This window comes from Agelaius tricolor, unplaced genomic scaffold (genome assembly GCF_023055355.1).
Source record: "Agelaius tricolor isolate 1412-34295 unplaced genomic scaffold, bAgeTri1.0.p SCAF_11, whole genome shotgun sequence".
NCBI classification, from domain to species: Eukaryota; Metazoa; Chordata; class Aves; order Passeriformes; family Icteridae; genus Agelaius; species Agelaius tricolor.
In genome coordinates, this window is record NW_027269271.1 from 21,836,282 (window position 1) to 21,864,266 (window position 27,985).

Sequence of the window (27,985 nt, forward strand, 5' to 3'; positions counted from 1 at the left end):
AGAAAAGCATCCCTCCTGAGTTTTCCACAACTGTTCCAGGAGCGTGACAGGCAGGCACAGCCCAGCACCCCCTTTGTCCATGGTGTCATGCCATGTGTGGGCCTTCCTCCTCATTCCAGCACGGATGTTTCATCAGTGTTCTGTAGCAGCACCATGTGGGTCACTGGGGCCAACACTGATCCTGAGGCAAAGTGTGCTTCCATCTTAGTCTGTGTAATTCCCTGAGTCACGGCATGCCTGAGCGTGGATGGGGGATGAACATCACATACTGAGTTAAATGCATGCAGTCACTGGATCCAGCAGAGCTGGCACTAATTCTGAGAGAAAAACATGTCCAGAGTTTTCCACAGCTGGTCCAGAAGCATAACATCCAGCCAGAGCAAAAAGCAATCAGAGAGCCACTTGGAAAGCTTCCATATCTATTTACTGTGAGGCTGGGAAAGAAAAACATGTCTGCTCACAGTTGCAATGGTCATGGCCCCTCAGGCTTTTCTCATGAGTCTGCATTTCATTGTAATAACTTTTAAATGTACTTCTGGAAAGAATCTGAATCATGATACCCTCGGGGGCTGTTGGTTTCTCTCTTCATCAGCATTACATTCTAATTACATTTCAAGTTGGTCTTCAAAATATACCCATAGAAAACATAGATCTAGAGAGAAGATTTCTGTAAGTACACAGTTGGAGGCATGCTGATATAACTCTATATATTTTAAGCTTGGCTAATGAATGCATCAAAATTTTTCTTTCTTTGACACATCAGTAAAAGAAACCAGACCCCTCTCACAATGACATTTTATTCATCGGAAGCGGCCTGTGAGTAAAAGGCTTAGAATTCTCCTAAATGCCAGTGGCCCACTGGCTGGCTGATGTCAGCTGTTAGACTCTTGGCCAGCACTAGGATTTCACACCATAGTTCCAAATTTACAGACACAAAATAGTGTTGCTGAGAGAGTAATTTTGCCCCAAAGGCCTGTGCTGTGTTCATGGTTCTGCCCCCAGCAATGTGCCTTCAGCAGATCTCTTCTGGGCCACACAGGAGCTGTACAGGATGGAGCTAATGATCCCATATACTATTGTGAATATCCCAAAATATGCTGTAGATTTTCAGGAATAAGTCTGAAAGTACCTTTGATAGTGTGAAATTGCACAATGTAATGAGAAGGCCTTTTGATTAACCACGGCAGGCACTGTAGTGAAGGAATTTAAGATGTCTTCAATTTTAATATAATAGACTTTAAAATATATATTTGCCAATAAGCCAACTAAATGCTGATTGTGATGTAGGACAGGTGACAAAAAAGTCATGCCCTTTGCTCCTCAACATGTCCCACTGCCCACACCTGCTCCAAAGTTCTGCTGCCACCCTGACAAAAGAGTGAGAAGATTCTCACAAAAAAACTATCCAAGTTTTCTCTTGAAAAACCTCTGTCCCACAAAGGCCCATGGCTGCTCAGATTTCCCTGGCTGAAGGGTTCTCAGGAAAATCTTTCCTGATGATATTCTGCGGAGCCATGGGCGGTGTCTGTGCTTTTCCTGAATCCTGCAGGTGCCGCTGTTGCCGCAGGGAGATGTATTGGAACATTAATAAAACCGGGACTGCAGGGTGACGTATTGGAACAGTAACAAAATGGGGAGGCTGAAAGGTGTCACCTGTGCGGATGCTGAATCTCTCCTCTCTTACAGTATGATTTAAGTTTGTCGTTGTTGTGGTTTTTTTTGTTTGTTTGTTTGTTTTGTTTTGTTTTTGGGGTTTTTTTGTGTTATTTTTATTTTGGCTTTGTTTTTGTTTTGTTTTGGGTTTGTTTTGTTTTGTTTTGTTTTTTTTCCCTTGAATTTGATAAAGACGGAGAGCTCTTATTCTTAAAAAACCAAAAAACCCAAACACCCACCCCAAAACCTAAAAAGAGTAATAATTGATTTGAATGTGCAGTTTTGCCTGACTGCTTCTTCTCAGAACCTGTCCATTACTCCTGCAGTTTTGGGGACCATTTTGACTTAAAACCCCTTGCCATACTTGGCTGTTAAATTCCCTATTGCAGAGGAGACATGAAACTCAGAGCGTGACCATTCATAAATACATCAAATCCCATGGGATATTTTGTGATAAGGAGCCACTTTCCATTGCAACCAGAATGTGGCATAATTCCTCCCCCAGTTTAGTGGATATGAAATCTTCACTTCCTGTCACAAACTGCATCTCTGCATGCCCTCTGTGCTAAGGCGTCTGCTGTAACCTTTCAATGGTACAGGCAGTTGCCATTTTTGTTACTAATTACCCACTATAGTTGCTACTTGTAATGTAATACACTGGATCTATCAGAGGAGAGGTGTTCTACAGCCTCACCAAAATGGAAATACCTTTGGAGAGGTGTTCTACAGCCTACCAAAATGGAAAGGAGCTTTGTATTTTGATGTGCAGGTAATAGGATACAACCATTTTTGCTCCACTTCCCTAAATTCCACAAGGATTTGAACTCAAACTTCTCCCAGGAAAGCCAAAATTGCAAAAGTGCAGAGCTACCAAGAGCTCCTGAGGAGTACAAGCATCTAAGCTACATCTCTTACACTTCCAAGACCTTGTCTCTGTTAAGGTCTAGGTTTTTCCCACATGTCCCGTTTACTCTGGATGCCATTGCATGTCCAAAGCAGCGATGCAGATCAGCAGTCTGCGGATGCACAGTTGGTGGATGCTGTTGTGCATCCCTTGAAGGGGTAAGACAAGGCAGGCTGCTGGACTTCACACTCTTCAGCCAGGAGAGGAGGAGGCTCCCTGGCTACTTGTTAGGTATTTCTCAAAGACAGCATGGGTTTACCCCATTATCACCCCAATGGTGATCATCACAACTGCTTATTGTGTTTGTCTACGCAGCCAAAAGCCTCTAATGAGCTACAGACACTGTATTCTAATTAGATACCTGCATAAACCTGTTGTCAGCTTATGCTTTCACGTGATACATAAGCTTCAGTGGATAAAGAAGCTTCCCTTCAGGGTCTGAATGTTTCCTACCTCAGTGGGTTGTGCTTCACAGGGAGATAACACATTTTCCAGACTCAAGCCAGGCATAAGAACACACTTTCTCAACAGGGTTGAGCCAGGCCCAAGAGCTATAACCATCATTCCTGTGAGGGTTAATGAATCTTGATGAATATGTGTGTATGTATGTGTAGGGTAGAGGCCTGAACTGAAATTGACCCAAACACAGAGAGCAAGAGGGGTCCCCAAAGACAGTCTTTCTGCACAGGCAGTCCCACAATACAGAGCTTGTGTGAAAACATTCAAGTTTTCACACTATCAGCAAGGTGATGATGGCTCCGTCCATTTTTCAGCTGAACTGTTAATGGCTTGAGAAACTGTACAGCTCCCCTCGCCTCGCCCCGCCCCTCCCCACCGCTCTCCTCCCCTCTCCCACCTTTAGAAGCCTTTGTGAACTTTTTTCTGTTTTGAAATTCGTAACTAAGTATTTACTATTTTCACTGTAATATGGCTTGAGGTAAAGGTGGCATTAAGGTAACAGCCTGGGGTCAGATTTGTCAGTCCAGAGAGGTTTAGCACTCCTGAAGTCGGGATTGAGAAACTCTCCCAAGTATTCAGAACCCACGACAGGAGCTGCAGCACAGGCTGTGCTGGCATCCGGTTGAGGGAGGTGTTGCCCCCTTCAGTGACCAGCCATGCCCTGGGGAGCCAGGCAGCAAAATTGGGGAACACATCTGAGCCACAGGAGGCTTCAGAGGGAATTTGACATTCCCGGTGAGTAATGCACAGATATTGGCTTGTGATTTCAGGAGCACTGGCAATATTTCACTACTATGTGCTCCAGGCTTCACCTTCACAATAGCATTGGGTGGAAAAGGGATTGGTGTACGATAAAAAAATAATAAAACAAGGAAAAAAACATTTTTCAGTTCTAAAGTATGCCCCAGCAATGAAAGGATTGTGTCACCTGACCTACTTGTGTGGAGAGGTTTGTGTTCTAGGTACACTTACCTAGCAGGAAGTTTGGAGGAATTCCAGTGAAATGGGGAATGTTGTGTAACATGCATGGCTACAGTTCCCCACCACTTAGAAGATTCTTGTGTTTAAGCCATAGATCTGGATCGATTCCAGGCAATTTGATTTAAAATAAACATCCTGGATGCAGTGTGTCAGATACTAGCACAATAATGTTTTAGTCTTCCTCATTTCTCCCGTGGGAATAATTATTCCATGAAGAAGGAAAGTGATCTAATGAGAGAATTAACTCAAGAGCTTGAACATTGAATTAGTCACAGCTGTCTGAGAGGGGAACCAAGGCGAGCTCCACAGAGACCTCACTGCATTTCCAAGGAAGGAGGCCAAAAGAATACTGGAACTCGGATAGCAGTTGGTGGCAAAACAGAGGCAGGAGAGATATGCTTTTAGGAAAGAGACTCCCTCATTTCTCTGTGAAGATAAATCTCAGTAGTAGGGAATCGCTGCAACTTTATCTTGAGATGTTGAAAGCTGCCAGATTGTTGAGGTCTGATCCTGTGTCCTCACACTTATTTGAAGCAGATGATTGATTTCATCGCTTGGGTCTTTTTTCACTGTGGTCTGGAGCTGACCTGCAGCTTCACACTGAATTAGATCTGCTCTCTTAGGTGACTATATCAAAGGTGCAGGTTTTTTTTTTTTTGCCAAAAGGAAAAATGAGTTCTGCTTGAGAATTATCAGTCTTCAGGCATGGGGGAATTCAGTCTTGCCGTTAGTAAAGTTTGGCAATGTTTCAAATTGTAATCCAAACCCTAATGCTTTTTGGACTCTTAACTTAATTCTTGTCTAAATCACAGTGTTTCCTTGGATAATAAAGTAGAGCAAACATACAATAGACATGAGCTGTCTGAAGCATGTGGCATTTTTTAAAATAACTCCAAGTTATTCAAACCTTTGGAACAGAAAAAAAGGAAGGAAAATAACCAGAAAATGTGCATGAATTCAGCTAATTTAATTCCTTTTAAATTATATAGTCATTAGATATATACCAAGAGCATGTTTGTTCTCCTAGAAGATACTGCACTAGTGTTGACAGAGCTCGTGAGCTGATTTCATTGGGAAGATGGATAGAGTTAAACTCTGCCTGATACCCACCACATTCCAGAGCCTGTGTGATGCAGTGGGGTCATTCCAGAAGCAGCCCTCAGTGGAATGTGAGATACGTCACCAGCTCTGAGTAACTGTTAGTAGGATGTCTGTAGGTCCTGCATCTGCTTGCTTGGTGAGTCAAGACTTCCAGGGCTCTGCACACACTGAAGCCTTAAAAGATTAAACCTCCTTCCACAGTGTAACATTTCAGCTGTAAATGGCATAGGTTGCTGCTATGCATCCCAGTTCCTTGGCTGCTCTGCTGTTGCTTTGCCATGTATTTTCCTGGATAATTTTTTCCAATGATTTACCTTTCCTCAGCATAAGTATTTTTCGTCTCCCTTTTTAGAATTTCAGCTTTGGAGGCTTGGTCTAGTTCTTTGGATGGAAAGATAATTTTTATTCTAATCTTGTCCTTCAAAGTGCTTGTAAAATCTCTGCTTCATGGTTTAGGAAAACATAAGGGTTGACTGGATCAGAACAGATCCTTAGGGATTTCTAACAGAAGATCCGAGTTTAACAACATACTCGTAGTAAAATTTAAATGTATTTTTAAGCAAGTATTATGGTGATTTAAATTGCACTTTGATTTTCTCCAGTTGCTTATCAGAATATTATATCAAGTGTTATCAAAATCTTAAAAAGCCAAATCTCATCTATATCTTTCTTTTTCTCTTTGGGCTGGTTGTTTCTCAGCAAGGCAAATTAGCCTGTTTGACATTATTTGTCTTATATAGTGCAATGGTTATTTTTTGTATAATTTCATTATCCTTCAAGGTCCATGGAAATGTATGGTTTAATAATTTGTTTTGGTTTTTGGATGCTCAGGCTTTTTGCACTATTTTATTTCATAAAAACCTGGATCATCAGACTCAATGATCTTAAAGGTCTTTTCAAACATGAACAATTCTGTGATTCTATAATTTTTGCATAATAACTTTTGCATGGTAATTTAACATAATAACATTTTCAGAGGTTTATCTTACAAAGTGCAGCTCCATTTGCAATGTAAAAAAAGACTCTGCAACAGAACTTGTCTGTGCTAGTCCTAGTTCTGCAATACTTGCAGCGATCAGATAAGTCTCTTTTTGACTCTCTCCCACTGATACAGCTTGCTTCTCACTACTTATTTTCCTCTCAGATACATTTTGAAGATTAATGAATATTTATAAAATGTTTTGAGTGAAACCTGCACATGAAAAATGCAACAGAAGTTGAAAACGTCATGATTACTGATGTTTATTATTTTTTAAAAAGTAAGACTCTATGGCAATCAATATCTGTGGAGATTTATGAACCATAAAAATAGAATGAGAACTCTAAAGGTACTACAGGAAGTTCTGGCCTGAGGAAGAAAGCCTTGCAATGGCACAAGAAACAGTGGGCAAGTTTTGTCGATAATAACTGAGTATTGAAATATGTGCTGGATGAAGCATTTGTATTACAGAAATATGATGGAATTCTTTTCAGTCTGCAAGTAATTAAGGATGAGGTTCATCATCATCATAAACCATATTCATAATTTTAAAACACTAGGCTAAGATAACATATACTAAAGAACTGTAACAGATCTCTCATGAAGGGTCTCATTTGTAAGAAATCCTGGCCTGTCAGTGAAACTTCAGAAGATTCACTGTATTCTGCCAATGTTTAAGGAAAGAACATTAAATAAACAGAGCAATCAGGATGACCCAGCTTAGCTGGTTAACATGACACCAGGCCCAAGTAGCACAGTACAAAAGTTGATTCTTAGCCAGGTTGTAAATAAGTCAATAATTGGCCACAATTTTAATTTTTATCAACACTGTCTTGTTGATAAGTCCAGTTTAATTTATTGATAAGAGTTTTAAATCTGTTTCCTCAGATTGGTGTAGGAATTATTTCCCAACCTATTTCCCAAAGCATTTGACTACCATTGTGACATTTTAATAAAGATCTTAGTGAAGTTTAGTGTCACTAAATATGGTGGTCTGGGCCAGTGTGGCTCCAGAGGCAGGACATGTGCTTTTGGGCTGTGATGCATAGAAACACCTACCTAATCAGGCAGCACTAGCTGGGGATGTCTGCAGCCACCAGTAACTTGGATCTTTCTTTTCCCTGGTTACCTTCACAGTGTATTGCTGTGATCTGTTTTTTAGCCATTTGTGTTATTTTTCATTTTGCTTTACCTGAGTTATCCTAGTCTTTCTGTAAATGTAAAATATCCACTGATAGCATTTCTGAGTGTCACAAAGGTTGTTAGGGTGTAAATTTCTGTGTATATAAAGCAACTAGATAGAGCAAACCGCAAAAAAGAAGATTGGCATATTCATGCCAAGTTTTTGTAACACAAGCGAGTGTAAAACAAGGAGCCTGAGAGCTAAGATCACTGTTCACACCTCTGGGACCAGGGAACTGTAGAGTGGAAAACTGTCCCATAGGGACAACTGAGAAATTATTGAATTCTTATCCTAGAAGAGAGATGACTTAGAGGAAACATGGTAGCTCTGCAAAATTATTTGGGTCACAAAAGAGTTAAATTTGGTTAGGGTGCATCATGAGTCAGTGGGAAAGTTATGAATAAGAGCAAAACGATCTTTCTTGGTCCTTTATCTTGCTGTAGGACCCAATGTTCCTCAAAAGCATGCAGTAATCAGTCTTATGGGTCATCCTGAAACTAAGCATGGAGGAGTTGTTTGTTGAGAGTGGTTTCAAGAGTAATTTAGCCAGAGCAAAGAGAAAAAAGTGGAATGGGAAGAAAAAGAGCAGAGACACAGGCAGAAACAATTGTGCTATGCTTAACAAAAAACATGAAGAAAATGTTTGTTCATGGTGATATGGAAAAAAATTGGTGTAACAGCAGTGAGAGGGGATAATTAATTCTTTAATTTTGAGCATAGCAAAATAAAATGCAGGAAAATTTCTGCTCTGATTGAGGTGCAATAGAGGACAGGAAAGAACAGAGTTAGTGAAATAGGGGGAGAAAAGGACTATCAGAGCTTTACAGAAGACTAAATTCTTGTTCTTTCTTTTCTAACAGTAGAACTGACAAATTGAGTTAGCACAAAATACAGATGTGGCAAAGTATCATTCTGAAAACAATTCAATGCTGTTAGGAATTAGTCCATTGTTAAGTGTACTGAGAAGCTGGTTGGAAGCAGAGCATGACCTAATGGGTTTAGCATTACTTTTGCAGCTGTGTGAAACCATTCCAATAAATAAACAGCTCAGTGAAGAAAGTGTGTTAGATTTTTAAAATTCTCCCAGTTAAAGAGGATGTGCCAAGTCATTGTTTGAACAGTGGAACAGATCCTTAAATGCTGTAAGGCAACCAGATCCTTTAGAAGCACCAAGATGATGCTGAATTTGATAATGTGACCCCCAAATTCAACTCTTCTCATATTTTCTGGGGTGATGGCATTGCAAAAGGCTGTACAGAATGGCACAGACCTGTCCACTCTGCAGTGATGTCAGAGGAAGTATGGATGCATAACTGAAAGCAGGATTTCCTTAATTTTTACCTTAAAAATCCCTCTGGGACTGGTGCAGATTATTAATTTGACTGTAACAGTGATGCTGGGAAACAGAATTACTGATGGGAGATACCTGACTGGAGGTGTCCTTGACACTTTGGTTTCTCAGAGATCATTATGTTTGGAATAATTCAGTGGGAATAATTTCACTATTGTAGGAGACTTTTCCATTGCTTTTGCTTAAGGTAAAGTCCTGTGCAACAGACTGTGTATGCTGTGTACTGACAATATTTGGATCCAGGGATTTAGGTAGTATACTATAAAGCCCTGTTTTTAAGATTCAAAATAAATACATTTTCAATGTTCAGTAGAGAGGCTCCCTGACCTATTTCTGCCTGAAGATTTCTTCTTTATGTGAGCAGACCCAGGCACAGAGTAACTCGTGACAGGAGTGCTGTGTGCCTGTGCTAATGAAGTGTTTGGGTTGAAGATTTGGTGCATTACTGGCAGGCCTGACCTTCCAGAGGTCTCTGGTTCTCACTGTTCCACCTTAAGTCAGCGGGGGCTGCCTGTGCCTCTTCTCCTTGAAAGTCAATCCCTGGATGTTTCCTTCAGGCTTGTAGCTGTTCAGTTCAAGTCACAAGATTACACCTGTGCTAGCCTGTCTGGAGCTTTGTGATGCAGATGCAAAAACATCAGAGAAAGATTAATAGAACCAGCCATTGATTTATTATGTTCTAGAAAGGAAGGGTTAAAGCAGGCTGGCATGATGCCCCAAGCCCAGCCTCCACCACGATTTCCCTTGTGCTGACATCCATCCAGTAGCATTTATCTGGTCCGTTCACCTTCCTTTTGCTTTAGTTTCTCGAACTTCAGGAGTTTATTTTGGCAGGCATGCTCCTCACTGCTGCTGCTGCTGCTGCTGGAGCTTTCCTCTGAGCTTTTGGATAGGAGATACTTGATTGCAATGGAGTCCTTCTTGTTCATTTGCAAGCAGAGGCAGGAGGATTCGCTCACCTTAAATGACTCCCCCCACATACTCTGGCACATGTCAGTGCCATTTGCATACATCTGTGCGTCAAATAAGAAATGCCTCATTACATTTAAATAAATTGAATTAGCATCAGTTTGTATCAAATCGATCAACATTTATCACTTTTTAAAAATTTGCACCAGGATATAAAAACACTGTCTGGAGTAGTTTATTGTCTTGCTGTGTGCTATGCTTCATCTCTTCTGAGATGTCTGAAAATGTTACCCAGTCCCACAACGGGCAAAAGTAATTTGCCTGTTTTGAGAGCAAGTGGTTACACAAAATGCATGGATCAACAGCTGCCCTTTGTTTCCACCCTGGGGCTGACAGCCCAACAGCTCTCTGGGGCTGACAGTTAAAGCTGTGTGTGAGAGCTTTTGCAACTTGTAGCATGTCAGGACACTCTGACATGCCTTGAAATCTGAGTAGTGCTGAAAGTGCCAGATAGTGCTTTGAATACAGGAATCTTTTTATTTACAGGCCAGACACAGCCCAGTGGAGTCACAGCTCCGAGGGATCTCATTGTGCCTGCTGCAATGTACTTCATGGCCGGACAGGACCTTGCAGGCAAAGAAAAGAGACATAATTTAACAACTGCTTGAAGAAAGTAAGTTTTTGTCAATCTTCCAAGGTGCTTTTTCCAGTGGGGCAATGGCCTTTCTGGCTCAAGAAACTGCGAATTGCAGCTTCTTGTACCTTTATCAAGTGAAACCGTTCTGTTCTTGCCACTAGTGCATTTTGTAAGTCCTGTGTCATAGGACCTGTCAACCACACAACAAAGATACTGCTTGTTTGCTGAGCTCACATTGTGACAACATTCTGCCTGCTCAGCTTGAGTTTATCTGAAGAAATTAGCAAGTTCTTCCCTATGTCCCTATGTGCAAAAAATTACATTGTCTTTTGCCTTAAAAAACTATCCTTTATGAATAATAGAAAGTCCATTTCAAAAAGCCCCAATGACTTTGTAGTCTGTAAACCAGCTTTTCAGCCAATACTATCTCTAGCCAGGGCTTGCACCATGGATGCTGCAGGTGCTGGAGAAGGTATGGAGAACATAGCCTCTATCCCCAACATATTCTTAAATTTCTGCAAAGGATTCTGACTCTTTAGCTTCTTGGAAAATGTCCTAGCCTGTGCATTAACACTGCTTGGGGAGCACCCAGCTGGGAGAATAATGACAATGCTAAAACTGGCCATGGTCAGTTGTACATCCTTAATATTCAGCATTTTTTCTTTATTCAGCAGTTGTCCCAAATGGGCCTTAGAACCACTTGCATACATTACATGTAGGGCTGCTGATTGGTCCTCTGTGTGAAAAAAGGAACTGTCTACAGTGCTCTGACATCTGAGAACCCTTCCATGAGCTGAGTCCAAACCAAGGCAGTCTAGTGTTTGTATATCATGTAATCTTCATATGGGAAATGCATGTTTTTAAATTTCTCTGCAGAAATTTCATCCTTATGATTACTTACCATGCAAGTCTATTTGTGGTGAAAAACATGGGTAGTTTAGGGTGTGGCTCCATTTAGTTAAGGAATAGCTGTGCCTGGCTTCAAGTGATAAGACCTTGGAATTTGCTGCATGTTTTTCCCTGCAGATGGTATATTTTCTTTAAGAAATAAGTGCAAGGGAACTCAAGGTTAAAAACTCCTATCTCTGAAACAGGGACAACTTGAACAGAGACTGCAGATTATTTATGGAGATTATAATTTTGTTTTTCGCTTCATCTGGAACTACTGATGATTTAGCACATCTGGGAAACTAAGCTGTAAGTTTCCACAGCCCATTTGTTTTTGGCCACCTTCCTGAGTCTGCTGATTAGTGTCACTTTTGCAAGGCAGACAACAATCCAGCACGAACTGGACTATGTTTTCCACTTGTATCAGTTGCTGAACTGACTTCTGGAAGTACATGCACTTGAATTTAATTCAAAATAATGAATCTGCAAGCCTTACTTCCAGTCCCTAAGCACTTCACATAAATTTTGTTTACTTCTTCAATTTGGGCAGTTTTTCATGGACTCAGTGAAGTTCAGCTGTTAAAAATATTCAAATACACATTTGAACTGTATTATATCACTGATGCTAAACTTACTTGAGTCACTAGAAAAATCCTACCTAACTCTGGAAAAGTCTGTAGACCAGGTTCCAGGCAACCTTACGCCTGTAAGTCTTGTCAGTTCTCATTTTATACACTTTTGCTCATAAAATTAGTTATCCCAACCATTAAACATTCTCAGAAAGATGGGATGGAGAAGGACAAGGTAAAATAGAGAATAGGGCTAGGATACCCAATAGGCAAGACAACTTCAAAAATTCCTCACTGGTTGGGGAATTCACATTCCAGTTTGAAAAGACTAGAGCTTATGTGTAGAGCTCCATATTGTGTAAGGAGCCCTATGAATTGCATCTTAGTGTTTCTGTATGAAAAAAGTTCCTTTATCTTTTACTTTTTAAATCCCACTGGGTTAAAATATTTGTGTTTCTTCGACTTTTGTTTCCCAATTGGAATGAATAGTGATTAATTAAATGTATATCTACCTACAGTGAATACTGTACATAAAAATGAATGTTTGAAAATTTGTGTACTTAAAAAGTCTGATGTAAGAATAGCTTGAAACTGCTGAAGTAAAAATAATTCACTGATTGCATTTTACTCCCATATATTCAGTGAAAAAACCCCAGAACTCCTAATGCCATAGTTTCTGCTTCAGTTGATCAGGTTTTCTTACCTCACGGTATGGAATACATTTGTCCTTACAGTGGTTTTCTCCATTTTTATCCCACTCCCAGTCTGTCAGCCAGTTACGAACACATATGGAATCATCTTTGCAGGCTTCATACCTTCATGGAGATTAGTGTGGAAGATAAAGTTACTTCTCTCACATTTTTCATTGGACTCAGATTCAACTCAAAGAGATGTCCAGGGGCTTTGTTAGTAACGTGGTGTGATTACACTGCAGCTTAGCAACAGATCTTCAAGCAATGTGCACATTATCTTAGCTTGACATGTTCATAAACTCTGAGCTGCCCAGGAAAACCTAAATTCCCATGAAAACGAAACAGTTCACTCACTACCTTTTATACTGACAGACTTAGCAAATGTTGTGGGTGTTTTCTGCTTGTTTATCTGATGTTTCTGAGTGGAGGAAATCCTGGGAGGGAGAGAAGGAGTTCCATGAATGCTGCTGTTCAGTATCATAGCAGAACATAGGTGTGCTAAGGGTGAACTGTCACTTGAAGGAGATGTGGGGAAAGTTTTTATTTATGAATTAATACAGGACAAGAAGAATGACGTTTGCCAGGCAGGGGAGTTGCTGTGAGGAATGTGCACTGAAATAAGGAAATTCCACAAAAAACAAAATAATATAAACTAATAGGCTGTCAGCCTCAGAATGACATTTTCAAAGAAGAAAAGAGAAGAAAAGATAAGAGCCCTCTAGAGCATAGGTCTAAAATCTTAAATTTTAAGTTATTTTTAATTTTTAAGTGGTAATGTAGGAAAAAACCTATAAATGGCCTGGAATGAATAGAGTTCTGACTGGTCGATGTGATGAGAGATCTCATGACTTACCATCATCCTACATAATTTCCTCCCTTCCACTTCTCTTTTATGCTGTACTTTTTGGCTCTTACCTTTTTTAAGGACTTTAGTTAAGGACTTTACTTTCTGGAAATCAGTTAACATCTTCTTAAATTTAGTCTCATTGGCTTGTAGGACTATTCATACCAGTAACTGAGAGTGCCAAAATAATGAGGCACAGCTTCCAGAAAGTTCATGTTTAGCATGGTATTCGTAATTAGTGCATTTGGATAGATTTTCTGTTTGTCATTTTTAATCTTCAGGGTCATGTTTCAAAACTGTTTTGATATCACGAGGGCTGCAGCCTTACATTTTAAAATGAAATATGTGGGTTGTCATGTGGTCACGAGAACTGGACATTGCAGTGGATCTGCAAATGCAGAAAGGTCAGAAGATGCATATCTGCAGTATCTTCACACTGGTTTTCTGGGCTTTTTGGAGGGAGAAAAAGCAGTAACAGATGGAAGGTAACCAGGGCCTGAAGTAAACAGCTCAGGGTCAGAAGACATGTACTCTCAAGGGGTTCATCCCTGAATCTGCTGTCAGAGGTAGGGGCTTTGCTGGAAATAGAGGCTAAAATTTGAGAAATTAATATTCATGGTATGCATCTGGTTTCCTCAGGAATATGAATAAAATATATTGAAGTGTTTATATTTTTATTCACCATTATTTATTGATTTGTCAAGATGAAATGTTTCCTAACCACAATTATTACCTGACTGTGGGTTGTGCTATAAGCAGGTGACAAGGTATAATTCCATTGTTAGGAGTTTTTCTTTATCCCAATGGAAGTAATTATGAAGTCAAGTTTATGAAAAGTCATGGTTAGTGAAAAGTCCAATTTCTCCAGTCCAGAAACTCATATGTTGTTTATTAGAACATTAACTAAATATGAGAAACATAAATACTTAAAAGACCCTCCCTGACCATATTAGTTCCCTCTGTATAATGAGCAGGATATTTTTATTTTAAAGCCTTTTCCACTGTATTTTTTCTAATTAGCTCTTTCTCTTTTCTAGGACACAGGGCCCTTTCACAGGTGAATGAGAAAGTGACTTGTACATTGAGCTCTTTTAAAAGCAATAGTTTAAGGACTAGTGAGAGCAAGGAATCCTAAAACAATAGAAAGAAAAGGAAGGCCCCAAGCTACTCAGATGGATTTCTTTTAAATTAAGTCACTGCTCATTCAGAATACTCTGCACATTTCTGGCCACAAAGACATACAGTATGCAGCAGGCACACTCACAGTATGTAGAGAAAGTAGGTCACATCACCAGCAGTGCCACAGCATGCTAAAGGGCCTCCAGTGAAAAGAACATGAAAAAATGTTACTTTAAATCACCAGAAAGAGTGGGAATTCTGTCCAGGCTCTTTTCTAGCCTGAGGCCTTAAGCAGGGTGAAGGAATGGGTTTGACATTGGCATTAGGCAGGCACACAGACCAGCACGCAGGGTAATGGGCCATCAGTACATTTTTGATTCAGGCCAGGCATCTGTGACGCCAACAGGAGCCATAGATCATTGCTCAGGACTTGTTTAGAGCAGATCCTCTCTCTACCAGGAGACTCTACTGGAAAAGGGTCAGTTTTCCTGGGCAGCAGCTCTCAATCTCCCCACTGTTAAAAGTTAAAAGTACTGTTTACACCCCAAAAGTTAAAAGTACTGTTTACCTGCAGGCTCTGGAAGTGCCCAGGGAACACTGAGGATTTTGCAATGTAATATTGACCTGCATGATCTACAATTGACCTACAGTGATCTACACTTTGGTATACACCTCATATACAATAAAGCTGGCTTAAACTAGTTAATAGATGCAGACTAAACTTACAGCACACATTTTCTTTTATCTTTTACTCTCACACTTTTACTTGATATAACAGTTTAGTAAAGACTTTTCATGCTGCTTGTTTTGGGACACGTTTGTTTTAGATCATGGTATTCTATCATTTTGCCCATTAGATCTCTTCTAGAGCTCACTGGCAATGCCAGTGCTTTAACACCCAAATGCAATATTTGGTAATTGGTTCTGAGCTTTAAGATTCAGAGCACTGAGGGAAATTCAAGGTCTCAGTCTTTATCTTCAAGGAGGTCAATGATCTGGATTCAGTTTAGAAGATTACAAAAACGTAGCAAGGAAGACTGCATGTGACAAATCTGTTTCTGAGGCACATGCAGTTTCCTGACACAGAAATAAAATTCATTCCTAGAGAAACCTCTAGGAAAGCTAAGAAATACATCAGCCTTTCACACTCACTTCCATTACAAATCCAAGCTATGCTTCTTGCTTCCTTCACTGGCACAAAGCAATGGAGACATATTTGAAGACAAATCCTACCAAAATTCTGCACTGCATACATGATTTTGCCCTTGGAGGGAATGGAAATGGATCCACATGTCAATAATATTCAAGCTGTGTAAGCCCTAGGGAAGTGGGGCAGAGAGCAGCCCAAGAGAACCCTACTGTGTTCTGTATCTTTTGTACTTTTAAGAAAAGCTCTTTTATAAAATTTTTAGAAGTATTGAAATGGTTTTCCATGATTTTCAGAGTGGCCTAAGGGATCCAGACATTCACAGTCCATTACTTTCATGGAAAGTTAGCACTTATAATCTTATCGTGTAAACAGAGCCTGGGGTGTTTGTGCTTCACACACACATCCAGACAAGTTCCTCCAGTGACTGGGCACAACATTCATAAGGTGCTGACTGAGTTTATGTGTCCCATGGTGATGTTTTTAAGATCCAACATCTCAAAACAGGGAGGGAAAGGAAAGACAGAGGGAGGGAGAGATATATGCTGGATAAGTACCAGTGGAAAAACCTCAGTACCCTACATGGATATAATTCTCCTGCCCCAACACTAAGGACAGATGGGTGCTGGGTTGCCCTACCGTGTGCCTTGCACTCAAAACATAATGTGATTCTCTGATGCTGTGTTTTGGGAAACAAAATTCAATGCTATTATGCTGCTCGTTGCTATTATTAATTTTAGCATTAGTTGGCTGCAATTGTCTCTGATATTCAGGCTTTTAGAAGAGATTTCAGAGAGTATGATGATAGAGGGGATAAGGTCAAGGGTGAAAAATTAAGGAATGAGCTAATTTGTAAAATTAAGCTAATTTGTAAAAATAATTCGTTGAAATCCCACAGGAGTTGATATCTTTCCTGATTTTGTAGTGCATTTTATACATGCAAAACAAATGTATCATGTAATGATCAAGTATTCAGATTGAAAATGCTAATTGCATAAATGATATTTCACAGACATAGACTTTTCAAAGGGTGGGCAGGCTCTTGCTGCTGCCAGTGCCTCTCAGTGTGGCAGGAGCTCCTCTGGCACGATGCCACTGCACTGCATCCTCCCCCAGAGCAGGGCAGTGCTGTCCCCAAGTCACTAAACTCATCTTAGTGTCCCCATCCTGCATTCACAGCCAGTGTCATTATTATTTTGGGGGCAGTAGCTTAGTAGAAGGAAAAGCAGAGACAACAAACAAGAAATTCAGAAGCAGAACAAGAGAAAAGGTGATGTAACACCACTGAATCATGGGCATATTAAAACTAAATAAAAATACTTTGATAAAAAAGCTGAACCTACCAGTCATCACAAAAGCTTTGACACAATGGAACAGCCTGGATAGCAGCACTGTCATTGGGATGGATCCAGTAAGCAGCATCTGGAGAACACCGGTAAAAGCACTCAATTTTCTTTGTGAAATCTTCACAGCTGTGGTGGATGAGAAAAGCCACAAATAAGCCTGTTTCTGAGCATCAAGGCTACAGCCTCAGTTTTCTAGGCCTGCTTTGATGTGGATGCAATACTATGGATTAGGAGAAAAACACAGAAAAGCATCCTTTGGCCATGTTAATGCCTAAGTTTGAAACTCATTCCTCTGGCATTGTGTACAGGCTCTGACCGTGCAATTACCACAGCCAGCTACAGCACAAATGTTTCCGTGCATATTTCAGCCCTATTTGTGTAAGCTTTCTGTAAACTTTTGAGGCCTTGAGTTTTCCTGGCAACAACAATTCCAGGCAATAATAAAATGTAGCTTAGAACTATAGTATGAAGCTTTGTCTGTGCTGTAGCCTCATGGTTTCATTAATCTTTAGATTTTTCCCACAGCCCAGCTGAATTTACTTAAAATCACATACTGTGATGCTCTCCTGGGAGGGGCAGGCAAGAGCTGTTACTTTTTCACATCTGTTTTTGCTTAATTGTTTTGTACTTTCATCCCTTTATTTCTGTAACTTGCCAGGTTTCACAGCTTTAACATCTAACGAGGTACTGTACTAAAAATCTTAATTAAGGAGACATTTTTCATGGTTACAAAACCCACAGGACTACAAGAATTTTTATTCTAAATTTTCAGCTGTTTCATTTCTGGGCTCCTGTGCTTTTTTTTTGGTGAGATTTAGTAATCTAGTTGATGTGCTTTCTAAACAAAGGAAGAAGCCTGGTCTCTATTCATTACAGATCACTCTCACTGGTGGGTGATGGTTGGAGAGCTCCAGAGGTGCAGGGTGGTTGTCACCTACTGGGTTTATGACTGGTTTGCATTGCAAGATCTGGTTCTATACTGAAATCAAATTTGAAAAAAACATAACCCTGTCTTGAAAAAATGGCAGAAGTTGTGCAGACTTAGGGATTTGTGGGTTTATGTGAGAGGAGAAGAAGAGTCAGAGGTTGGTCAGGTATAGAGAAAAGGTGATGGGGAACTAGGCCGGGTGACATAACCTTTACAGTAACCTAATGTCCATCAGCAGCTGGTGGCTGCTCAGCCCTGATCAGGGGAAGCAGGACACAGCAAACATCAAAGCTGACTTACGATTTACTGAGCTGCCCACATCTGTTCCAGTAGCTGTTGCTTACTCTAATTACTGGGGAATGAGCCAATTGCTCTGTGAAGTCTGCATAGCAACAGGAAACTGTTGGGAGTAAAACAAAGATCTTGCATTAAGTGTTCCTTTTTAACACTGTCTTTGGAAGACACAAAATGTAAGATTAATCTGGTTTGAACCATAACGTGGTAAAGTCTCTTAGTAGTAACTAGAAGATGTACTCAAGCTCTAACAATTTTGGATGTGAAAGTGGCAGTGTAAATGCCAGGTGAAGCAGACTGACATAAACAGTGCTTTTGTCAAGTTGTGCCCAGAGAGTCCCAAGAATTTTACCAGTGTTCTGCCAGATGGCACATCCTGAGGGATACTAACTTTGAAAACTATCAAACATTTAAAAAAGGACTTGAAGAATTTTAATAAGTACTGTACTTTGCTTACAATAGAATTTTGATTTTAAATTTTCCCATTTGGTGTCTGCTGCAATTGATTCTTATACTTAATTACAATAAACCAAAATAATCTTTGCTGTAAACATTTTTAAGCAGATGGAACTACAAGAAAGGCAAACAACATCAGAATTTTGAAAAGAAAATAAATCAAGTCAATGAGAGTTTTACAGCTGACTTTGTTAAGACCCAGAATCTTACTCTTGGTTTGCATGCAGCAAAATGCCAATGAAGGAGGCTTTTCAAGTACAACGTATACTGCATCTTATATATTTTTTGAGAAATTAGGGGAAATGCAGAACAATTAGTGTGTACAATGCTGTACTTCTTGAACATATTTGGAAAAAATTAAACCACTCTTACATTTAGAGTAGAGAGTGCACTCTTGCATATTTGGCTCAGGACCTGGCTTCAGTTTTTGGGTGTCCCCCTCCAGACATCCATATTTTTGGCAGGTGGATGATGTTATGACAGCAAGGAGGGTGATAGCAAACCTCAGCATTGTTCTTCAGCTCTTTTTCCTGTATGGAGAGAAGTTTTTGTTTACATCTTTTATTTCTAGGAGAACCCATAACATTAAAAGGAAGGACTGCATTTAAAATACTACATATATGATCAAATAAAAATGCTCAGCAAAGATGCACACAGAAATACTAAGACACATTCTCCCTTCCTATTTGCTTATAACTGAACACTTAGCCTTCTGTTACATATTTCTGAGGTTTGGTGGCAAGTGATAAAAGTCATCAATTCAGACTATGTACGAAAACATGTTATAATTTTGAGTATTTAAGAAAATTATTTCAAGTTTCTTCCACTGAGCTGAATTATTTGTTAAACCTTCCAAGAGACATTTGTATGTTTCACTAGATTTGAAGAAAATATTGATAAGTTCTAAAACCTGAAGAGTTTTTTTGCACACTTGGAAATTATGCATTAAATACAACTGCAAGTGGGATAGTAGTGTTCACCACCTGAGCTGGATAAATTACATTGAATATTCACCTTTGTTGAAGTTATGCTAATTTATATATAAGAATAAGATCTGTTGTTTTCTGCCTCTTTTGTAGAGTTTGGTCAAAAATGCAAGACAAAAATGTTTTGTCTTTATGACTAAAATTTCTCTAAACACAGGCTATACATTTGTCACCTATAAAGATAAATCTAGAACTTGTTACATATATCAATGCATTATTCTTTGTACATATGATTATTTTAATCCTTCATTCTTTAGTTAAATATTCCTGTTAACTTTTTGGAATAATTTTGTCTGAATAAGCACTGCAGTTCTTCTATGTACCTAGACTTTTTAGATATAAAGAACAATTTATACAGAAGAAAAAAAACTATCTCTTCAGTTTCTCAGTAATTTCTCACCTCTTTTGCTTTCCTTCTGGGTGATACTTCTCCCTGGAACAGGAACACAGTAAATTGCTTTTCCCATTTTCCACTTTATATACACACCATCTGGCATCAGTGCTCCAGAATTTGTTTGCCCTGGAAGAGTTCCTTGACCCTTTGGAATGCTAACACAAATTTATCTCAAAAGCAGATGCAATGACCAGCACATAATGCCCTTTTATTGCTTGCAAACGTCGACATGATAAAGAGGAAAGTACAAACACGGGTTAGAATTAGAAAAACAATAGCTCTCCTATATTTCAAATGCCATTAACCCCTCCTGCCCGATTTTTCCTTGTATTATTAATTATTAAATTAATTTCTACAGCAGTTTCATGGAGCTCTCACCACAAATTCAGGCTTCAGTAAATTCAAGATATTAAATGCTTCTTATTTCAGCCTGACTGACTTAATTCTGACTAATGGCTTGCCTTGCTACTCAGTAATTTTACTACATTCCCTGGAAGATAGTCCATGTCTCCTGATTCCCAGTTCTTTGCTCTCTCTTCATAAGATCCCTTCCAAACCTGCTGCTGTTCACCCTGCTTGCTCTGTACCTGTCTCATAGGCACCTTACAACCAGGCTCACAAGCACTACAAGAAATGGTTGATTGTACCACAGATAGTGGCTCCTGATGGGATTTCATTGGGAAACCTGCTTTCTGCAAAGAGCATTTGCATCTAAACATAAACCATTGGTGGTGATGATAAATGGTTGCACTCATTTTCACAGGTTGTCTTGCTGTACTGTAAAGAGCAGCACCCCTCAGTACCTTGCAATTATTTATATGCATGAGGAAAGCAGCATCTGTTGGTTTTTTGTTTTAAATAGAACACTGATTTGTCAGATAATACACTGAGGCCATTATCTACTAAGCTTTTCTTTTTTTTGAAAATACAAACCTTGGCACAGTAGAAGTGTGGTATGATTCTCAGTGTGCAAAGGCATGATAATAAAACAATCTCTACAAGCTGTAAGCACTGATTCCTATTCTAGCTCTAGTAAATGCCTCAAGGTGAGTCTTGGTGGCCTAAAAAGAGCCTTTTCCAGATGAGTGGAAACGGAGCAATTTTCATGTTCCAGAATGAATTTAATTAAGGCAAATTTAGAGAATGAATTTAATTAAGGCAAGTTTAAAAAGGCATAAAGTAACTATAGTAGAAAATGAAGTCAATCTAATGGCTTATTACCCATGCTTTCACCTCATGTGGCTTGATCTAGTGTTGGCTGAAATTCATGGAGCTCCTTGCTGCTTTGCAAAGTAAAGGATTGGTGTGTGCTGCTCAACACTCAGATCTGTGCAGTCATACAAAATAAAGACCAAACTAAAATATGAACATTGACTTTCAATCCTTGTGAGGAGTGGACAGGCTGGCCAGCCTGGTGAAAAACACAGAAAAAGTCCATGCTCTGCTCCTTCCTGCTTGGATTGTGAGAAGTTCATGGACACTGGTGAGGTGTCAGCATGCCAGGAGGTTCTTGTAATGCCTCTGCTCACTGAATTGGCATACAAATTATATTAAGCTATAGGAAACTGGGATTGCTTTCAGGCTTTGAGTTTGAGCCAAATGGGACCGCTTGCTGGGAGATTAGGCAGAGTTTCTAGCAGCAGGAAGGAAAATTGTCATATGTTTGTGATTTCCCAGACTTGGCTTTTGGTTAGCAGTACATGTAAGCAGGCTCAGGCTAAGGAGCTTTTAGTGATGTTGGCTACACATCATCTCATGAGAAGTGAATCTTGGTTCTTTTCTAAAAGTATTCCCTACCAATGCTTTGTCTGTTATCTTATACTGGGAAATTTGTTAAAGGAATCTTCTTACTTCTTCCCATATTTGAAGGGGTCATTTATCTTAATTTGTTAAAATTTAAGTAATTTTCAAGCACTTGGTGATATTCTTGTACTTTAAAGATTCCTACTGCTGTTTCATTTTAACTTTAATATCAGTACCCTGTAACTTTTATTCATCTCTTCAGAAGCTAGAGTGAAAGCATGGATGATGTTGAGGTATTGCCATAGACAACATTTCAGGCACCACAACAATAAATTATCCTCATCTGATGATTTAATTGATAGTGGCCAATGGTGTTAGCAAACCCATGCATCTATTCCAAACCCACAAACACTGCTACATTAGGTCTCAAGAGTCATCAACCTGAGCAATTTCCTTCTGGCACAAGGCAAAGGCAGAAAATTAGGGAAAAAATGTTTAAAAAATATAGTTTCTAATTTCCCCAGCTTCTGGCACTCAGTTTAGTAACTATGTGAACTGACATCTTGTACCTCAAAAGAGTGATCCCTGCTTTGTGAGTCAGATCTCTTTCATGACTGCAGCAAGCTTTCATGCTTTTATATTCTTGGTAACTCTGCAAAGCCGATGCGGTTAAGGGAAAAATTGTTTGTGCTTCCAACCAGTGACAATTGCCAGATCCATTTCCCTTCTTGGCACCCTGAAAGTGTAACAACAGTGTGATTGGAGGGAGACTGAGTTTCAGGAGTGTAAATTAGAGCATTTGGCCTGTTACAGCTTTATTAGACATGGCAATGTCTGCTAATGAAATTAATCTGTTTGTTCCTCATGTCTCAGCGTGAGTCTGCACGCTCAGAGGTTGGAAGTGTTTTTCTTGTTAACTGTAACAAAAAATGTAATTAGGAGAACAGGTTGTTATCTAATTTAATGACACTCCTTTAAATGCAGAACTGCATTTAAAGTAGCAACAAGAACATGTTATTTGATGATCACTGAAGTACATAACCTGGACTTCCATTATGTCAGACTTTAGAACTGAGAGTTTGTCTTCACAGGTCCTGGTTGAATGTATCATGTCACAAGTCAAGCTGAATGCCAGGGGAGACACTCCAGATGGACTCAGTCTGGCACTTCTGACTCTGGAGAAAAACAGCTGAGGTCAAATCTTAATGCTACTGAATCTGAGGTGTGATTTGTTTCAGCTCACTGATAGCATTTCTCCTATTTTTTTCTTGGTGTAAGGAATACATCACAGAACAAAGTAAGGCTTATTTGTTTTATTTGAGTACACAAATGTTGCTGAGCTAGTTCTCCAACAGGGCACAAGAATGACAAAAGCACCAGTAATTTTATATAATGGAGAGTGTGAGTCAGTGGTGGGTAAAAAAGCAGATATTTTAATGAATGGTAGGTTTGAAAAGGAATCACAACGCAAACCAACAAAATTAGAATTGTAAAAATGTCATTTTAAGCCCCATGTTAGGCATTTCAAAATTAAAGGGGACAAAAACCTACTTATTTCAGCTTATTACTGAGTTGAAAGTACCTCTTGAAAGCATAACAGAATGCTCTTCCTTTGCCCTAGTCTTTCATTTGCCTTTCACATTCTGCTAGTCTGTTACTGTGGGATTCCTTGAACCACTAACAATTACTGTTAGTTTTTCTACAAAGAAGGGTTTGGGTGGCTCCTGACTGGTGTGAAGGGGACTTTCACAAGTGACAAAGAAAATCTGTGTCCAATTTGACCTATAATCCAGAAATAACCAGCTGCAATCATGTTTTGAATTTAGACCATTAATATTTAACTGATTTTTCTACATCATTTATGTAGAAATCACTTATGAGTGATGAATTTCTTCTTAGGGGAATAGCAATACATTTAAAAAAAAATTTACACTTGAATTATGGGTAATCATTATTTGAATAGAGATAATGCCTAGATGTCTCTGCCTAAAATTGTGATGTAGTGTTTTAAATACTTGGTGCCATTACTGGATTCTGGGTGGCCACGTCCCACAGTCCCCTCTGTGCCTTGATCCTGTACTGCCCCTTTCCCTCCATTGTCCTGGCAGAGCTCACATGAGATTGTGCACCCAACCAGATGGGGAAAGTGATACAGCAAAAAGAAATCTAGTGCTCCCCTTGCCTCCAGTGTTTCTGTGTGAATCAGTTTCAGTTACAGCACAGCTGAAGAAGAGTTTTGTTGCTGAAAAGGGTGGTATCACACTGAGAGAGACACGTGAGGGTAGGACTAGCAGAACCTCAGTCAGAACTGCCAGCCTCTGTGCCCCACTGTGTTGACATTCTGTGCTGGTTTTTTTTAATTGTTACGTTGAACACCTTGTAATGAAAATGAAGAGCTGACAGGTCTATAGAGAAAACAAATAATGCAAGCACAAGGTAACAGTGAGATCATACTGGTCAACATATTAGAAGGCAGTGACTGGAAGCCACCAGATGAGTCACTGCTGAGCTTTTCCTGTTGGCATCACTGCAGGGACGAATGTTAAGGAGGACACGTTGCCTCGGATGAATGACTCCCTTACATGCCATATTAGTCCTAGATAGCTTGACTCATTGTCCTGTGATGATTCTGTGGTTAGAAAATTGACCACAAGACTCATGAAACAGGTGGTTTTTTGTCCAGTACCTTTGTTTACATTGTCATCTCTCTCTCTCTCTGCACCCCTCAAATGGCTCTGCTCTCTGTTGGATAAACCAAGACATGTTTTTGCTTCCAAATCTTTCCTCAGTTATCTAAGGCCCTCTTTGACTGTTCTCCTTCAACACAGACACCTTAAGTCTCTCGAAGTACCCCAGTGCCAGTCTTCCCAGCACACCTGTTGGATTTCCAGGGCTGCTGTTTTGTATTTGTCATCTTCTGTATGGGAGGCATTTCTGTAAGTAACAGTAGAACCACGTGTAATCCTCCCCTTGGCCCTTCTTAAATCTCATCTTTGTTTGGGTGCCAAAGAGAAGGTGACAACAGTTAGGATCTGAATCTACTCCTGCTGGCCAATCTCTCCCCCTTCCTAATGTGCTTCTCTTTTTGGACCTTTCAGAAACACACACAAATATAGGTATTTTTGTCCGGATGTATTTTGTCCTCTGTTCACACACAGGGGTAGCAGCCTTACTGCAGCAATTGCTGTACAGTCAAGCCCAAACTGACAGAGAGCAGCACATTCACTGGTCTCTTCCTCTGTTTAAAGCTCTAATGTGTTTGATGAGCTCTTGTAGCTAAGAAGTGCTGTTAGCTTAGCACTAGGCTCTCCTGATACTTCACAACCATAATTTTTAACTTCTACTACGTATTTTCAGATTTTCATATTTTTATCTTCTATTTCCTTATCAGATGTAAATATGATACCTAAAATAAGGTTAGAGCAGTGCAAAGCTGTCACTTTGACATACTGCATCACTGCAAACAAGGATACTTGTCCTTCATGGTATATGAAGAAGGAAAATAACTATTGGAAAGCAAATCAGATCCAGTTATGACTGGAATTTTGCTATATCTAGATCTAGTAATTGCCATTCATATGTCTGCTGGTTTACTTCATTAGACTGTCCCTAGAACAGACTAATAGTAGTAGTTTCCAGTGAAGATGCACTGGAATAATATATGGTATAGTATACTTTAATGGAAAAAAACCTGCTAGTAAGAAAGTTCTTCTGAATCCTCCTTAAGTCAATGTTTAGTTTGTGCCTTGAAACAGAACTGTTCACAACCTTCCTGTAAAAAATCCTTATGTAACTATGAGTATTTTTTATTAATTACACAAATGTCTAAAATTTGTACTTCTTGACCCTGGGATGAGTTCAGCTGGTCAGAGCACAGTGGTGATAACACCAAGGTTGTGGGTTAAATCCCTGTGTGGGCCATTCACTTAAGAGTGAACTTGATGATCCTCGTGGGTCCCTTCCAACTCAGAATATTCTGTGATTCTCAAACAGCAGACCTCACTAGATCCAGATGATGAGAAATTGTGCCTAGATTGTGTCAAGGTCCCACACTTGCAAATTCTCCTGTGTTCTTAGAGAATCCTTTGTTTCTCACTGTTTCCCTGGAGCTTGGGGGTACTGATGGGGAGCTGTACTCTGTAGCTGCACTCCTGTGCTGTGCAGGCAGCTGGCTCTGTGGGACTTTGTTACCTGTATTTTTTATTTTGGTTATAACTGGTATTCTCTAGTTGTATCATGCTGGTGTTGTTTTTTTTTTCTTTTTTTTGTGAATCTTGAAGAAAGAATGCTGTCACATGCGTGGAGTTGGGGAAGCTGGCAGGAGTCAGGGTGATGACATGCAGCCTGTTAATTACTCTGTTAATTACTTGTCATTCCTGACACTGTGCAGGTACAGCACCACATGCCGCAGTCCCGTGCCTTCCTCCTGCCTGACTGCACATTGCCAATTGCTAAACATTAGTATTCCAGTGCAAAGCCCAGAACTTGTCTGTGAATACCATTAGAAGTGGGTCACTAACAGAAGGTGTGTGACAGATTCACATGCAGAACAACCAAAGCCATTTCCTCCGTCTCGTACAGAGCACAAACACTGAGAGGGAAGGCTGTGTGTACAGTGTGAGTGGAATGACAAATGACAGGATGCAGTGATAGACTTGTTTGATGGCATTAGTGAAGCAGTTCTGCCTTGGAAACAGTGGAAGCAGGTGATCAGCTGGGCTATGTGTGCCACTGATTTTGCCAAATGGTCAAATTTAATAGGGATTCAAATGATTAAGTATTTCATTTTGAAGAGAAAATTCTCTTGCTCAGCAGAATGACTTCTACTATTTAGCATTTTCTATTCTGTTTGGAATAAAGAGGTTTTAACCTCACAGCTTCAGTCTGCATATCTATCTTCCAGCTCCAGGAATTATTGCTGTAGCTGTGTGCTAAGCAGTCATAAAAATGTTGCAGAGGAATTTATCATTCCAGAAAACATGGAGTGAGTTCGAGTAGACTGTGTTCTGCCCTACCAAAGTCCCTTTAAACCAGCTAGAGAAGAATGGAAGGGAACTTTTCCTGGCAGTATTATTCCAGCTACCTTCTGAATCAGAAGAGCATGCTGAGACCTTTTTTATATGGAAAAAACCAAGGTGGAAGCCAGGGAGAGGCAGTATCTGGAACTGCAAAGAGAAACTGCATTAGCTGAGTGTCAGCACATGAGCTACACAGACTCTGTGGTGCCCTGCTCTGTGTTAGTCTGTGTAGATAATCTAAGAATCATTCCCTTTATAACCCTTTATTAATTATTTTTCCATCTTTTTTTTGATGTGACAGAAGATTTCTGGAGACAAACATCATGGGCATTGATGTAGCACCACACCACGCTCTGCCTCATTCATCTGTACTCCTCCTCCCTGCCAAGCCTCTCATGATTCGTTCACTTTTATTTAAAGCTGGGAAAAAAAAGTTCAGAAAACTAGCTCATATGGAAAAGAAAAATCAGGTCACTCAGACCGGTCTGCAGATTCAGGTCATATTCAGTGACACGTTTAAATGGAAAAAAATATGGGAGAATCAGTAAAATGAGGAGTATTTTTCCTATTCTGTTAATATGAAACCTCACTGTTCTTTTGTTTCAAAAATATTGGAAAGACATTTTGAATCCAAAATACTAAACGGGGATTAAACAGAGAAGGAAATGAGCCAGAAGCAAACCAAACACAATCTCTTTGCAAATAAAATGTCCTATTAACTCCCAAATGGCTTTTTGATTTGGAAAAATGAAAGATATTTTTAATTTTTAAATTAAAATACAGAACCAAAAGGCAATTATTTTCAATTCTGTCTCAAATGAAGAGCTGAAGGTTTGTTTCTAACATGTTTATTTGTTTAATATGTTAGACAGGTAATGTTATACACATCCTCATTGTGACTTTTCTTCCTGTGTGCATGGAAGAATTCCTTTCTGGCACACAAAGCAAACAGGTGTGAGCCAGAGCAAGGTGTCCCACAGGCCATAACCAACAAATAACTAATTGGCATCCATGCTGCAACAGGGCAAAGATCCAGCCAAATTATGATGAGGCACTGTGCCATCCTAATAGACTCACATTAACAAGGACGCCAAGATTCCATAAATTTGCATTATTTACATTTAGTTAGAACAGGATTCCCAGCTGGGAAGTTCCACATGGTTGTCCATCCTGATCATATACAATTATGATGGAAAAAGACCTCTCTGACTAATCCAGCATCCTGAAATAGTTTTCAGCAAGCATTTAAACATTAATAATTACTTAAAAAAAACTCTTCTACCTCAATAAATCATTGGGAATTGTATTTTTGTTCTTTGTACAAAATGAATAAAAAATTTATACAATTAGATTTCCTGGTTGAAGATGTATGAGCCTTTTCAGCTTGGTAAAATGGAAAAACGA

General features: G+C 39.6%; 1 protein-coding gene and 1 long non-coding RNA gene across 3 annotated transcripts; one reads left to right on the forward strand and one right to left on the reverse strand.

Moving 5' to 3' along the window:
• Nucleotides 1-1,520: 1,520 nt before the first annotated feature.
• On the forward strand, nt 1,521-27,930 carry LOC139594469 (uncharacterized). Of its 2 annotated transcripts, none has more exons than XR_011680641.1 (4): nt 1,521-1,685; nt 10,067-10,193; nt 22,655-22,860; nt 26,883-27,930. It is a non-coding gene; the product is annotated as an uncharacterized lncRNA (long non-coding RNA). The 2 variants fall into 2 exon arrangements; XR_011680642.1 differs by having other exon boundaries at nt 1,530-1,685; nt 22,655-22,785.
• Nucleotides 9,260-18,966, reverse strand: LOC139594468 (riboflavin-binding protein-like). Its single transcript, XM_071436640.1, has 5 exons — nt 18,813-18,966; nt 17,991-18,090; nt 16,760-16,888; nt 12,318-12,429; nt 9,260-9,624 (listed from the first exon to the last, which is right to left on the reverse strand). Exons 1-5 carry the CDS (start codon nt 18,949-18,951, stop codon nt 9,382-9,384), a joined length of 723 nt encoding a protein of 240 aa, XP_071292741.1. The 5' UTR covers nt 18,952-18,966; the 3' UTR covers nt 9,260-9,381.
• Nucleotides 27,931-27,985: the final 55 nt, after the last annotated feature.

Excerpts from the sequence above, each read along its gene's own strand:
- LOC139594468 (XM_071436640.1), bottom strand. The coding sequence starts at position 18,951 with ATGCTGAGGTTTGCTATCACCCTCCTTGCTGTCATAACATCATCCACC. Across the intron at positions 16,889-17,990 it reads TGTGGGCAGCTCAGTAAATC|CTGTGAAGATTTCACAAAGA; the intron begins GTAAGTCAGCTT and ends CATCCACCACAG. Across the intron at positions 9,625-12,317 it reads AATGTATTCCATACCGTGAG|ATGTATGCAAATGGCACTGA; the intron begins GTAAGAAAACCT and ends TTTGACGCACAG.